General features: G+C 50.0%; 1 protein-coding gene across 1 annotated transcript in view; it reads right to left on the bottom strand.

Annotated features, from left to right (window-relative positions):
- Positions 1–15,372, bottom strand: part of LOC128951058 (hydrocephalus-inducing protein-like) — a 78,088-nt gene extending 62,716 nt beyond the window's left edge. Inside the window, exons 1-8 of the mRNA XM_054296213.1 lie at positions 15,214–15,372; positions 13,424–13,538; positions 12,235–12,354; positions 10,107–10,226; positions 8,178–8,312; positions 6,555–6,754; positions 2,959–3,077; positions 1,454–1,658 (exon numbers count right to left, since the gene is read on the bottom strand). Of these exons, the coding sequence (XP_054152188.1) occupies positions 1,454–1,658; positions 2,959–3,077; positions 6,555–6,754; positions 8,178–8,312; positions 10,107–10,226; positions 12,235–12,354; positions 13,424–13,495 (971 nt within the window). The 5' untranslated portion in view covers positions 13,496–13,538; positions 15,214–15,372. The remainder of the gene's footprint in view (positions 1–1,453; positions 1,659–2,958; positions 3,078–6,554; positions 6,755–8,177; positions 8,313–10,106; positions 10,227–12,234; positions 12,355–13,423; positions 13,539–15,213) is intronic.
- Positions 15,373–15,617: the final 245 nt, after the last annotated feature.

The following is a 15,617-nucleotide window of genomic DNA, read 5'->3' as shown; positions in this document are numbered from 1 at the left end:
GGTTGTGAGGTGCAAGCCTTTTTTTTTCTTTCTTTCTTGTTTCTGCTTTTTTCTTTCCCTAGCAATGGTTTACAAATGATGAAAAGCCCTTGCTGCTGCTGCTGCCAGCAGGAGTGCACTAACTCAAACAGAACCCTTAGAAAGGACGAAGCTGCCCAGGCCCCTGGCTGCAGGGAGGGTCTGGCCTGGTGCTAAGATCAGGGGTTAGTGCAAAAGACACCTGTGTGTGGAGTCAGCAGGTGAATGATCTGCTCTGTCCCATAGCAGAGCTTAAGGAAGAAGTGGAAAGGCTGAGGAGCATTAGGGAGAGTGAAAAATAAACAAACTGGTGGAGTTACACCCGTCCAACCCTGAGAGAAGCTCAGCAGGAACCAGAGGAGCCCTGCCCATCTTGTGAGCAGGCAGAAGGAGGAGACCTAAGAGACAGTGGGGAATGGAAATGGGTCTCTACAGGAGAGGTAATAAAATTCTGTCCTGACCCCCATCACCTACCCAGGTGCCCTGACAGAACAGGTATGAGGCCCTGCCTCCAGAGGGTCAGGCAGATGAAGGAACAAATTCTGTCTGGAGAGTCTCCCAGTTGCACTTGGTCTGTCAGACAGATCACAGCCTCAAGTATTAACAAGAAGGGTGGTGGTAGTAGGTGACTCCCTTCTAAGGGGAACTGAGGGCCCTGTACATTGACCAGATCCATTCCACAGGGAAGCTACCTCCCTGGGGTCCAGGTACTGGATATCACCAGGAGATCCCCTAATGATAAATTAGGGAATTTAGTTCCCTAAATGAACTTGATCTGTTCACCACTGTCTGGGGTACAGTGACCGTGAAATAATCGAGTTCTCAATATTTGGTGAAACAAGGAGGGGCATCAACAAAACTTCCACTCTGGACTCCTGGAGGGCAGACTTTGGCCTGTTCAAGACACTGATTTGGAGAGTGCCTTGGCAAACAGCCCTTAAATACAAAGGGGTCCAGGAAGAATGGAGATATTTCAAGAAAGAAGTCTTCAAGACACAGGAACAAACTGTCTCTGTGTGCTGAAAGACAAGCTGATGGAGAAGACAACCAGCCTGGATGGGCAAGGAGCTCTTGAAGGAACTAAGGGGAAAAAAAGAGGGTGTGTCACCTTTGGAAAGAGGGGCTAGCAACTCAGGAACTGTTTAAGGATGTTGGTCATGTAGGAAAAAGATTAGAGAGGCAAAAGCCCAATTAGAACTTGAGGAAATCCAGTCATTGCAGCCAACCTTTCCTTCCCAAAATGCCATCCTTGGTTGGAGTATAAATGGAACTGGAATGCTGAGTGCTGAGCTCCTGAAGCCCAGGGTGACACACCCCACTGCCAGGCATGGTTTACTTGGCCTAAACCATTCAAAAGCACCAACACCCCCTGAGGCCACACATCAGTTTCAGTCCTGGACCATATATCTTACTGAAATGTATCTTTCAAACCAACCTCCTCTTCACTTCATTCTCACGTTCCTCAGTAGGAAAAGCCTTCCACTGGAAGTGGGCTGTGATGTTACTCCTGTTTTCAATGAACACGGTTCTGTGGGTAGATGTGGTGATGTAGGTGGTGTCAACGTGCACGATATTTGTGCTCAGCCCAACGTTGACATCTACAGCTTCTCCATAGAGCTTTGTGTGGATTCTTTCTTCACCTGGAACAAAGCAAAGGAGAGTCTTTGCTCAGCTCACTGGCTGATGGAAGCACAAGGAACAGAGCAAACCACAGGGCACAGAAGAAGGTGTCCCAGCTTTTAGTTGCATTAGCAGCTCTGTGCATCAGTCCGTTTATCACATCCTGACAGCTCTGTGTGTGTAGAGCGTGGGGATGCCCTGGGCAGCTCCTTAAACACCTTATTTCTGAGAGTGTTTGTGGAGATTTGGCCCCAAGGTGACAGGATGGACAGGGAGATTGGTCCATGTGCTCTGGTGACCCACTCAGATCACCAGGATTTCTGATTTCTGCATCCAAGTCCTTCAGGTGACAGGGCTGAGAAGCCCTGCTCAGTCCTGCCTCAGGCTCTCCCCAGGCATCCCAGGAGACTCCTGTCTCTCCTGATCCCTTGGATCCCTTCTTGCTGACCAGCAAATATGCCTGGGGGCAGGTGGGCAGCAAAAGGAGCCCCAGAGGAACAAGTGAAGTGACAGCCCACAGCAGGAGGGGACACAGGTGAGGAAACACAGCCAGCCTGGCTCTGCAATGTGACATACCACTACAAACTGAACACCATGAAAATTATCATCATTTCCTGTCCAAACCCACAGCCACATCAGTCTTGAAATATTTTATATTGCTGTGATTTCAAAAACCAAGCTGGAGTATTTCAAATTAAATAAAAAAGGGACAAAGGAATGATTAATAAGTACAGAGCAGCTTCTTTATGAAGACTGAATGGGATTCCTCAGTCTAGAAATCAAATGGGAGATAGATGTGAGAGGTCTGCAACTGCATGAACGACCTGGGAAATGGGGATGAGGAAGACTTTGTCTTGACTTGTCACCAGCCAGGAACTCGAGGGCCTGAAAATGTTATTAGGCAGAAACTACATTTATGTGTAGAGGGCAACATAGAAAAAGGGTCTGTGACAAGCCAATGGAGAAGCAGCATATGGGACAGAGGTGTGCAAAATTCCATTGCATTGGAGAGTCTGATGGAAACCTCACACCTCTCATACAGCACTGCCCAGGAATAAAATAAAACTTCACCCAGGCACAGCCCCATGGTAGTGGAGAATTAGGGTTCCTCCTCCCTCCACTCAGCAACTCCCAGCAAAACAGGAGTCCAAAAATCCCCTGTTAGAGGGGGTTTTATCAAGTCCCCAAACACCAAGGAGTTCTCAGGTTTTTTTGGGGTAAATCTGGAACAGGGAGGAACCTCTAGAGGGAATGAAGGGGATGGACAGCAGGGAGCCATGGTGGACAACTGTCCTGTGCCCTGCAGGGCCCAGCACTCACCTGTGCTGCAGCTCAGGAGGCTGCAATGGTCACCCTTGGTCAGCGGGTGAAATGTCACTGTCACCTGCAGGGTTTCACCAGCGCCCAGAGTTCCTGTGGCTGGCACCACGGAGAAAGGACTGCAACACAGAGAGAGGGGTCAGGCCTGGGGACACCTGGCCATGAGATTCCTGCTGCACTGCAGCTCCCTTGGGCAAGCAGGGAGCAAACCAAGCACAGGCAGCAGAAGACAGGACAGGATCACAAACAGCCACTGAGCCACTGCTGAGAAGATCCAGCCCTCACAAGATCCTGGGGGTAAAATGACCTCAGCTCCCCCATACTCTGCATCCAGCTCTCTGCAATGAGCCTCAAGGGTTCCACTGCCAGCAATCCCATCAGAGAATGGTTTGTGAAGAGCACACAGAGGGTTCAGAGCTATCTGCATGCACAACTTGACACTTACTGCCTAAGGAATTCCTCTTTTCCTGCTGCCTATAAATCGCATCTCAAGAGATGCAAATGTTAGGGCACTACCTATTCTGTGAGATTACAGCCTAGGAATCAGACAGGGAGAAGGAACTTTTCCTTGAAGATCGAGGAATAATTACTGTTGAATTTGTAGTGTAGTTCTTTGGTTTATTTTGCCTTGAAAACATGCTGATTTAGCCTAAAACGGGCACATTTTATCAGCATTTCAATGAAAGCTGCTCTAAGAAAAGGAGCAGTCAAAACTCTAAAAGAGTACAAATAGAGTGCAGATTGTGGGAGGATGGATTGTAAGAGAATAGAGATAGTGCAGGAGGCAATCTCACCCCTGAGGATTTGCAGCTGTACTAATTACCAAAGAGTAGGAACAGCCTTGCCCTCAATAGGTCACCGCTGTGTCCCGTAAGGATGGTGCAATAAGGATGGGTGTTATAAAAGAGCGGATTAGCTGGTGCAGAGGAGAGTTGGAGTTTTTCAGCTGTGCTATGAAGAGTAAGGGTCAGGTGGTCGTGCTAGGGACAGCAAGGGTTAGTATGTGCTGTGAGGGACAGGAAGGAGGAGGAAAGAGGAAAGGAGTCATTGTTGCGAGGAGCTGCCTGTCAGAACTCACAGAGAGAAGGTAGGAAAGTTTTGCAGTGGGATGATCAACTGACAGTGAGAGTCAGCTCCCATCCACCGTCCACTGGTGCCAAGCACCAACACCACCAGCAGATTAGAGCAATACAGTGGCATGGAAACAAGACCCAAAAGGAGGATGCCATTTACAGTCTGAAGGGTCCAATCCCAGCTAAATGAAGCACCATGAGCAGGAGCACATCAAGGAAGCAGAACAGGAGGTTTCTTTGTATTTACCAGCTATGCAGTCTGGGACTCTGGGTTGTCATGCAGGCTGGTAACTGTTTGCTTGGCCCAGCAGGCAAACTCTGTACAATGTGTTGGAAATAATGATGCAGATGTGTTGGTGCACTTTGGATTTAACAGGAGCAATCAGGATTGGTCACCAGGTAAACAGCTCTTGCCTGACAAGCACAAGACTCTGTGCTTTGATGCTCAGGGACAGCTCAGGGGAAATGTGTTTCTGCCCAGCAGCTGCTGGGCTTTGTGCACTTCTACAGCCATGGCCTTGGTGCTTTGCTGCTGGTCAATCTGTCACTTAAAAGTGTGTTCTGGGGACTTTGGTGATGAATGCATCACACCCAAAACCAAAGAGAACATCTGGCAAGCTGAATTTTATTCATGTCAGTAGTGACAGCTGATGAACTTGCTTCAGATTCTGCTCATTAAGGACCTCTTGCTGTAATTATGGGCTGACCTGTTCCCATTGCCACTGGTGAGAACATCACTGCTGGCTGATGGAGAAGCCTTGGGCCAGCAATGTTCATGTGCTGGACGTGAGACTTTGGAGGGAGGGGAGGAAAGACAAGGCCCCAGCAGCCCAAGAGCCAGATCAGTGCTCGTGCTCCTGCATCTGCCCCGGGACTGATGCCAGCACTGCTGCAGCTCTGCTGGGGCTGGGGGGATCAGGGCCTGCTGGGGGCAAGGCACAGCATTCTGTTCTTAGTCTTTGGTCAGAAATTTCATCAGAACAGAGAAGCTGCCAGTTAGGGAATCCCTGGCCAGGCTTCAGCACTACCTTCCATTCCATTCCCTTCCCACTCCTGCCCCATGTTTACATGCTCCCATGCTCCCGCCCTCAGGTGGCTGGATGGGAATAACATTCCTGGGGGTGACTTCAGGGCTTGCCTGAGAAAGAAGGTGTCTTCTTCTTTTCAAATTATCAGGAGAAGAGGATCCAGCCAAGTCCAGGACTCAGTCGTCAGGATTGAAAAACTGACTCCAATTCAGTCCCTGCATCTCCTCCGTCCCTGGGCTGTACCCACCAGACTCCTCTCTTCCTGCTGGAGCACTCATCTCTCACACACACCTGGCTCCCCTAGACCCAAGGACACAAGCTCTACTCCTCTGAATTTCAGCCAGCATCACTAAACTGTTCCCTGAGCCCACAGCTAGAAGAGCTGTGAAGGAGACATCCCTGACACTGTAATAACCAAATGAAAACCACTGCTGAGAGATGGGGCTGGCAAGCTAAATTTTGGCCTTTTATTTGTTAATTGTGAGCTGTTCCTTAAGATACTTCTCATCCTCTTAGATCCATCCTCTCAATGAATCACTACTGCACCTGACAGGCAGAAAAGATAAGATATGGAGGGGGTTTTAATAGGTTGTTTTCACCTGCTTTTTAACTAGGTCCATTGGTATGTTTGTTTACTTGTGTGGCATCTAAAGACAGGTCCATGTCTCCCAATGGCACCTTGCAATCCCCAGACACTGCTCTTGCTTTGAGCAGTGTGTCTGCTCAGATGATTTCCAGAGGTCCCCTCCAGCAAAAGTTATTCTATACTTTTACCTTCTAAATCAGCCCAATTGCTTTTCACGTATTCACTAAATGTCTCCTATTTCCTATAGATCTGTGCATGTCCCTATGGGCATGTGGTATATGGAGAGGCATCACAAGAGCTCAACCTTCATCAAAGTTCCCAATGAAGAGTACATGATCTTTTGGCAAACATTTAACACAAAACAAAAAGAAAAAACAGCAGAAACACAGGAACTTCAGAGTATTTAAAAAGAAATCTCAATGGAAGGGGCACAACCTTATTCAGAGATTTAAATCATCTGTTTGAAATTTTAAATTGCCTTTCAAAGGTTCATCATGGAACAGAAGAGGTGACTGATGCCCTCAGCTGACAAGGGTAATCAGATCAGCTTTAAGTAACAGGAACTGCACTGGCTGCCTGCAGCACAGCTCATGTTGGGCATCTCATGAGAGGACCACTGGAAAGCCACGTGCTTGTGTCCTCCCAGAGAATGGGTCTATTTGGCTGACAGTAGTGAGTAGGCATTTCAGAAGCTGCTTGTGCTCAGGAGGGTGCAAGGCAGCTACTAACATGTTCCAGCACCCTCCAGGAAATTTGGGACAGAGAAAGCCCAAAGGCCACTGAAAGTGAGAGCAGATGCCATCCACGCTGCTCCCTTCCAGCCAGGCTGCAGGGCAGCAGCTGCAATGCTCTTTCCCAACTCTGCTCTCACCCAAAGGTGTTTGCACAGGGACAGATGAGCTGCCTCACCTCTGCGTGCTCAGCTGGTACCGAGCTTTCAGGTTACCGACATTGCGCACCAGCAGAGTCTGCTGGGTGCTGTGCTTGACTGGACACTTGGAGAAGTCCAGCTGGGCAGGGACGTCCAGCACAGCTCGGGCACCAATGGCCACAATTGGCACAACGATCCTTTCCCTTGCAGTGACGCAGACGAACTCGTGGGAATAATCCTGCAGGAAAAGAAACTGGCTCAGCACAGGGCATTTAGTGCCATCCCCATGGCAGAAGAAAAACCATTTCTATAACTCTTCAAGGGCATCAATTTACCTATTGCACCCTCAAATGAACACGAAGTTCTACTACTACGTCACATGTTAAAGACATCAGTGCACTTTGCAAAGCCTGTCTCTGTGGCATTAAGCTCCTGTGTCACTTGGGTCATACAGATAACAGCCCTAGGCCACCATCATTTCTACTCTAAACTTTAATGATGTTAAAGAATTCCTAAGCCCCCTCTAAGCAACATGGAGCTGGGGAACAGAGGACATTGCTCTTTAGGCTTCTATATTCCCACTGTTTGAGAATAGGACAAAGTGTTCAACTGACTCTAAGCAGCAAAGGGAAGATGAGAAAACAGCTGCACCCAAAGACATCCTGCACCTCTGGCCTGGTGCAGAAACATCAGTTGGCTCACAACTCCCCTCTAACTTTGCCTGTTCCAACCAAGTCAGGAGAAGAACAGTGCTAAGAGATTGCAGGATGCTGTTGGAAAGGGCCTCTCTTTGTTTCCCTGCAAGGCTTCCTCCCTTCCATGCCATGTCCTAAACCCTTCTGAATAAACAAGCCTCTAGATGATGCCAGCACTGAGATCAGACTTGCCAGGGCCTCAGCACTGCTGTGCAAACCTCCCCACAAAAGCACCTTTGGCACGGAATGGGTGCCAGCTGACAGAGCAAGCACAGGGACAGACATGAAGACAGAGCCCCAGCAGTGTCACTGCCACGGGCTCTGGGCTCACAGCTCTGCCTGCAGCTTGTACCTGCCCTACACGAGCTCCTGCAGGCAGGTGTCCAAGTCCCCTGCAGCTCAGCAACCTGCTGCTGACCAAGGGCACCCAGAGCCCAGTGTGCCTGTGCCAGGCCGGGCTCACGGGCACAGCACATCCTCTGCCCTGGCCCTGCAGCTGTGCCATGCTCACTTGTGCTCTGGGACAGCACAGCTGCAAGGCTGCACAACAGAGGGAGTGAAAAAGCACCGGCTTTGCTCCAGCCCAGGGGCAGGCAGGGAAGCTGTTGTCAGTCAGGAAGGAGGAAAGCTCTCTGACCTCTTTGTTCCTCTGGTGTTTTCCACCAGAATGAAACCCCTTCCACTGGACCTAGAGATGGCTGAACATCTGTCAACACTACTCTGTCCTTTTCATCCTGTTTCCTGTGCATCTTCCCTTGGCAATGCTCAGGGATGTGCAGGGAGGGGAAGCAGAGCCTGTCAGGCCTGGCTGCAGTGCCTGCCAGCAGTGCCAAGGTGTGACTGGCTGCTGCAGGCTGCCTGCCCACACCTGGAGCCCAGCTCGCAGCATGCAATGGGCTGGAGCCAGAGTGCAGGGAAAACAATGGCTGTGGAGATTATTGTGTGCTTTGGCTCCTCCAGCCTCACCTTGCTCTCGTCAGGGGTGAAGCGGACACGCACAGGGACAGAGGCGCCCGGCAGCACGACACGGTACGCGTTGTTGGAGCTCATGAGCTGGAAGTAAGGTGAGCTCTCCATGGAGACCTTCACCACCTGAGGAAACTGCAGCAAAGACAGGAAATGATGACTTGGCCACTTGTGGAAACAGGACGAGAGGAGCCCTGTCCGTGCCCTGGTGACATCCCTCCTTGGCGCCTTTCCCAAAGCACTTTCAGCTGAGCAGGCACAGGCACATCATTCACAAGGCTGAACTTGAACCCCTTCTCTCTGGCTCCAGCATTTTGGCCAGGGGCAGTAGGGCAGTGCCTGCTGGGAAGGAAGGGCCAAGCAGGTCAGCACCAGCAGGATGGAGACACAGCACCTGAACCAAGTCACCTGCATATTCAACAAGGCCAAAAAACCTGCTGGCTTCTGCCTGCACACAGCCATGAAGTTGTCATGTTCCAGAGGGGGAATGTGCTACCTAAAAGCAAACCAGCCCATTGTTGTGGGGGAAGGGAGAAATTCCCTTCTAGCAGATCAGGGTTGGGTAGGGACCTTCTGGGGACAGAGTCAGGCAGGCAGAGCAGCAAGACAGGAGACCAAACACTGTGGCCTTACTGGGAATAAAAGCAAACCTGAAAAGCAAAAGAAGGAATGAACACAGCAAGACAATCCCTAAAACAAGGAGATGACAAAGAGAATTTAAATGGGCAGTAAAGCAGGAAGGAGGAATCATAAAATCATGAAAGCAATCAGCTTGCCAAAAGTGACAGAAACACAGACAGGCTGTGCCTATTGACTCTGGGCTTCAAAGGCATTTTCTGCCTGGAGAAACAGGACCAGCACTGACTGACAGTGTGGTTCCAGTATGAAAAGCCAATCTTGGCTCTCCAGGGCTTCCTGCTGCCTGTGCAGGCAAGCTGGGCTGCTGGGCATTCCTGCCTGCAGCCAGCAGGCCAGGTTCTGCCCTGTGGGGTTCATAGACACAGCACACATGCATTTTCTAGCACACTGATATCATCAACCCCTGAGCACCAAAATGCTCTCCAAAAGTCTAAACCAGATGATTTGGACTCCCTCTTGTCTCCTCTCACCACTCCACCCTTGGCACAAGCCTCACTTGAGAAAATGTTTCTCTGACTGAAATTCAGAATGTAAGGAGTTGTCCTCTTTACAGTGGAACACAACTGCTGACCTTTTACAACTTTTTCCCTCTCAGCTCTCTTGAGAAACCACAAAACAATCACAATTACTTCACATGAAGGTGCAAACCTCCAGGAGCACATGGCTTTGGATGTGCTGTGCTTCTGCAAAGGGAAAGCAGAGCACCGTGTTGCTTTTGGAAAAGCTGAGCAGAGCTGGATGAAGCTGAGCAGGAGCCTCAAGTGGCACCTAAAGGCCTCCCACTGCTTCTATTCCCTCAGTCTGATTGCAGGGCTCTTGCAGAACATGGTTCCTGCAGTGCCAATGCCATTAATGAGAAGGGATTCCAGCCTAAAGTGCAGAAGGCTCAGCCCCTGAGCTTTGCCTGTGAGCTGCACAGAGGGAGCCAAAGTGGCTGAGAGAGGCAGAGATTCCTACCAGGAGCCAAGATTAACCAAGAAGATACAGGATGTGGTACAGACTCGAGGCAAAGCATGAGAGCAGGTAAGAACTGTACAGGCCTCAACATTCCTATCAATGCAGAGCTTTCCAGAGAAGGAAACTCCTTTGGCATAGATACCATCAACACATGGCCAAAATCTGGGGACAATTCCCAGCACAGGAAGACTTCCACCATCTTGCAGAACAAAGGTGCTGAGACATTTTCTTCTGCATGTGCTGCAGCAGATAACTTGCTTTGCTGTACACTGGGGGAATGACAGCACTCTCCTCTTCCAGCACAGTATTAAAGCCTCACGTCCCAGCACTTACCTTGTCCTTATTCATGAGAGACAGCGCCATCTCATAAACCTCATGAGCGACAATGTTCTCAAATACCATCTCTGGTGGGGAAACCTCAAACAAGCTCGGTTTCAGGGCACCTGTTGACGACTGGAGAGGCGAGAGAGAGGAGGGAGAGCTTCAGCTGCTGGGAGGAAGGTTCATCAAGGATCCCTTCCACTGATCCCCAGTGAAGTACAGACTCTGGGGGAGCACGTCTGCCCAGCCCACACTGGGCAAACAGTGGCTCACCCACCGCTGCTCTGAGCTGATCCACAGCTGCTGGGCCACACAGAGCAGGCTCAAGCCAAGCTGCTCTTTTGGCATGGATTTCTCCAGGTTTCTGTCTCCAGAATGCCAGGCAGCACTTTCCTAAAACACAGCCCTGTGCCCATGTGGTCACAGAGCTCTGGGGCACTGACTGAGCACTCATGGAGTAAGTAAAACCCATGAATATACAGGAGACTCTATGGGAAACAATTTTGGGATGTCCTTTACTCTGAGAGAGGGAAACCCAGGCCCACACAACTGCAAATACCTTTTTTGCTCTAGAACTTAGACATCAGTGAGAAGAGAACAGTACCAGTACGTGTGAGAGATGAGGACATTTGGCTGAAGCCAAAAGGTTATTAAGCAAAAGAATGGAATTTGCTGGTTCTGTGTGTTATTTGTGGTTTGGATTTGTTCAGGTTGGTTTGTTGGGTGTTGCAGCGAGAGGGACGGGGATTAAGACCCGACCGAAAGGAAGGAGGATGAGAGGGGAGGGGACAGAAAAGTTGGTGCTCAGTAGAGAATGGAAGCTCCTGAGTGCCCATCCAGTGGCAAAGGGCACAGGGACCGCCCCAGCCGGGTACAAAGGGGATACAAAGATTGCCATTTTCTCAGAGGGGGTGTGTGTGTGTGCTTGGCTCTCGGGGAGGATGACATGCCTGGCTCAGCTGAATCATTACTAATAAACCATTTTCTTTTGTGTCAATGATTTTGTCCCCTTTGATTGTACTTAAAAATTAGTGTGTTTCAAACAGAGGGAAAGGCAAAAATAAAAAGACAAATGAGGTGAATGCTGTATGAGGATAAGGTTCAGTTGTTTTCTCAGTGACTTGGGTAAAAGTAGAGTTGTTATCTCCTTTTTCCATGTGTTTTAAATGGGTGCTTTCTTGTATTTATTGCTATCTTATTTAATACCATTGTAGAGGCACATCTGGAATGATGAGGCAACAACAGCAAATGCTTCTGGAGCAGAGACATTGCTTGGAGAAAACTCTGCCCTGCTTTGTCTGCCTTCTCCAGCCACACTGCTGTCACTGCAGAGACACAAGCAGGTCTCCTGTGTGACTTCACAGCAGACACATTCTGCTGAAGGGAGTGGCTGCAGCACACTGTCCCTTAGCTGTGCCCTTCCCTGAGGTGTTCCCAAGGCTCCTCTCCAGGACAATCCTTTACCTGGATTGTGTTCTGTGTCTCTTGCTGCCAATTTCCTGCTCAACCGCCCACCTCAGTCACCTACCCCTTTGGACTGTGCTTTTTACCGAGCTAGTCCTGCCAGAAAAGCAGCTTTAAACACACCTCTGAGTAGGCACTGATCCAGACAAAGCACATCCATTCCCCTCTGCCCAGGGCCAGTCCCCTGGACATCTGGCAGCCTGCAAAATCTAACACCCTGTCAGGGTCCAACACATTGTTCCAGCCCAAAGCAGTAATGGAATTTGTTTTGTTCAATCTGAAGTAATTCCTGCAGATCCTTGGCCTTCAAAGGCCAATGCTGCCACTCTGGAGGGAATCCTGTGATCCCGAGCATTTGATGGTGACCACACCAAAGCAAGAGGTGGCTCCTTCAGCAGGAGAATGGCAAAGGGCAATTTTGGGCCTCTGTGTCCCCAGCCTTCCTCCCATTGTTTTAGCAATGGCAGCTGCACTCCAGCACACCCCAGCAGCTTCAGCAGAGGGTATCTGTGTTGCCTTAGTGCAGATCAGCACTCCCAGTCCACCACTCCCAGCACTTTGCAATGACAGCAGGACCTGGACACTGAGGTATTTTGCTGGAGGCAAGCCTGTCACAAACACACACCCTCTTCAAACTTCATGTGAAACAGAAAGGAAAAGAACAGGAAAAGGCTACCTTTCGACGAGTCTCGCTCCTGTCTAGAAATGGGCCAATTCTGGGCAGAATACTCTTCCCAGGACTGGCCTCCTTCTTTGTGCTGAGAAACTTCTCCCTCAGGAACTTAGAGGGAAGCAGCTGAAAGGCAAAAATACACCAGCTAGAGCCTCAGAGATGTGCTTGTTCAGAAAGGTTTTTCTTGAACAAGTGGCACTGGTGAATAACTTGTGATCACAGCCACTAGGACAGTCCTGGAAGCCCTGGAAGTCTCCTGCTGAAATACTTAGCATCAGTCAATAAGACATGCAATACACATACTCCAGCCATGTGGCTCTGTTCCATCAGCTTCTCCGTGACTGGATGGGACATGGTTGGGGGTTTCTTCTCTTTGGGCATTTGTTTCCTCTTACGTTTCATTGGATTGAGGCAGTGACCTTTCCAGAGAATGGGGAGGAGCTCTCAGAACTGCCTGAACTCCATCCCTTCACAACGCTTAGAACTCACAGCAAGGAGATATCGCTGCTGGATGAGTCCAAGAGATGCAAGAAAACAAAGCTGTACCAAGAGTGAGGTGCACAGGAATGTGTCCAGGTTTTAGTTGTCCCTGTTGTTTTCTCTGTGTGGGCTGACAGAGCCCTCCACAGAAGAAAACAGAGGCATCTCCTTGGCAGAGCCCCAGCAGTGGGGCATCTTCAGCCAAGTGAGCTGCAGACAGCAAGGGACCTTTGTGGCCCTGGCTCCATCCAGCGCTGCCTGCAGGGCTGCATCTGTGCCCACACAGGAGCTGGGAGAGAACAGCTGCTTTGGGAGCTCTTCCAGCTGGGACCAGCCGTGGCTCTCAAGGCTTTGGGCAGAGTTTGAGCTTCCCCCCCACCACACTCCCAGGTGCCCAAGGGCAGGATGGTCAGAGCAGCACAGGTGAGTGCCCAGCCTGGCAGAAGGAATGGCTGTGGCAAAGGGGAAGGAAAGAAGCCCATGCTCAGGGCTTCAGCTGTACATTGGTTTCACTTGGCTCTGCTGGCACAGCCAGGCAAGGCGCTGGGCTGTCCCTGACACATCCCACAGTGTTCCCTACTGCACCAGGACAGCCCCAGCAACAGGAGCACGGCACAAAGGGCTGGGGAGGGGCTCTGCAGCTTCACAGCACTGCTGGACAACACGGGCAGGGAGAGCAGGGACACGAGGAGAGTTTCCAGTGGATACTTACACTAAAAGATTTCAGCATTTCCCTGGACAAAAGACGAGGTGTTGATGTCTTCTTCGGCAATTCAGCCGCCATTTTGAATGGATGATGTCACAGATGAGACAATGCCTCATCAAAACTGGAAGGAGCAACAATGGAACTCTGAAAATCCAGAACCCAATTCATGGCAGATTCAAGGCATATTCTGGTGCTAAAAATGCTATATCATTTGAAAGTAGTTGAGTGCTTGTTTGGCATAAGTAGCTAGTATTGTTAGGCCTCTAGTTGGGCTTTATTTGAACTATATGGCTACCTTGTGCAATTCAAAGTTAGATCATACTGAAACCTGGAGCTAAAAAGCTGAACATTAATAATAGTTTGAACAGAGAAAGCTATAGCTTAAATATTTTTTAAAAATAGCTAGAGTGGGCCTCCTCTTCTGTAGGCTAAAGCACCCTTGCTCTCTCAGCTGTTCCTCACAGGACTTGTGAGAGACTGGAATGTTATGGCTAATGGCTTAAATATTGTTAGGAAGGACTTTTTGCCCATTCTGACAAAACTGAATAAAGAAGCTGTGACCAATGAAGCCAACCCTTCCCTGAAAATGCCTCCTGGCTGAACTTGGGACTGTGAGTTAAGCCACCTAAGGGAACTTGAGGCAAGATCAAGGTGACACTATTGTCTCATGTCTGGGGAGAAGTAAACAAGGCTACAGGAGAAAAATGTATCCACAAGAAAGCCAAACCCAGCAGCTGTCCTGAAAATCAGCTGTGTCTGCCTTCAGGCTGGGGAAGTCATACCACAGACTGGTCTGCTGAGGCCAGGTTGGCACACAAAACTCCCATCAACAGAGGGGGAAAGAGGAAATTCTGGGTGTGTAGCACAACCTCTGGTAAGGGGCAGTGGACACCCATCCTCCCTCAGACAAACTGGCTCAGCTCTAAAAGCCCCCAGCCCCAGAAGGCCACATCCAGGGGACATTCCCATGAGGGGCAGCTGAGGGGGTGTCATAACCCAGCAGAGACCTCCAGAGTGCCCCCAGAGCCATTCCTGAGGCCTTGCACCAAATGACTGCATGGCATGCAGAGAAACACAGCAGATCTGAAAATCCACAACCCAATTCATGGCAGACTCAAAGGACATACTGGTGCTAAAAATTTTATATTATTTGAAAGTAGCAAGAGATAGAGTCCAACTTGCCCCAGCCCAGGAAGGTACCTGGGCAGTCCCACCTTGCCCAAATCTGCATGAATCCATTGGAGTCCTATGTTTTGCCAGACCTCACCGCAGAGAAGACCAGAAGAGGATTTAATGGTATGCCAGTGAGATCCATGCAATGGTGATACTTTCTACTTTCTACCTAATCTGTCACTCTCTATTTCTCTGCCCCTCCCCAACACCCTTCTCTATTTCTCTCTCTCTCTTCCTCACATTTACTGTTACATAAAATCCAGACTACTAACTTTGGCGTATGGTCTCATTTGCACCTTAATTCTGGGGCATCTCCCTAATAATTTTAATAACTAGATCATAACAACCCACTGAAACTTGAACAGAACTCATTCACCTTTAAGCAGTTTAAGTAATCACTATAGGAAAAAAAGGTATAAACTAGTATATATAGGAAATTCTGCACTTCTTCAGTGGAAAAAAAAAGCACAATCAGGCGACCATATAATGCATCCATTTAGCTGTACACGCCACTGAACTGCTGCGCCAGAGGACTGGCATTATCACATCCTGTATTTCCCTTTGGCATTCTCTTTCAGAGCACAGAGACAAAACCAAAAAGTACAACTTCAGTCAATCTTTACCTTCAAACGACATTCAGTACACGCTGCAGAGACCAACGCTCTGCGAGTTCAGGACTCCTTGCTCGCAGAGACCAACGCTCTGCGGGGTCAGGACTCGCTCTCAGAGACAATCTCTGTGAACAAGCCCCTTGGCGAATCGCTAATGAAGCCGTTTCACGAGCCCCAGGCTGCGAACGAGCAGCCCAGAGCGCGCTCCGCGGCAACTGAGGCGGCAGCGCCGTCACAGCCGCGGTGGCCGCGGCGCGGTTCCCCGGCAACGGCCGCCGCCATTGTCGGGGCCGGGCCGCGCCGGTGACGCCGGCCGGGCCTCAGCCCCCGCGTTCCAGCCCCGGAATCCGCTCCGGGGCCCGGAATGTGGCGGCGCGCGGTGGCAGAGCTCCATGTCGCCAGACCCTTGCCCCCAG

Source organism: Melozone crissalis, unplaced genomic scaffold (assembly GCF_028551555.1).
Source record: "Melozone crissalis strain CALT ecotype California unplaced genomic scaffold, PUWL_Pcris_2 ptg000007l_1, whole genome shotgun sequence".
NCBI classification, from domain to species: Eukaryota; Metazoa; Chordata; class Aves; order Passeriformes; family Passerellidae; genus Melozone; species Melozone crissalis.
Note: the sequence above shows the minus strand (reverse complement) of the source record. Positions and strands in the feature narration are given on the sequence as shown.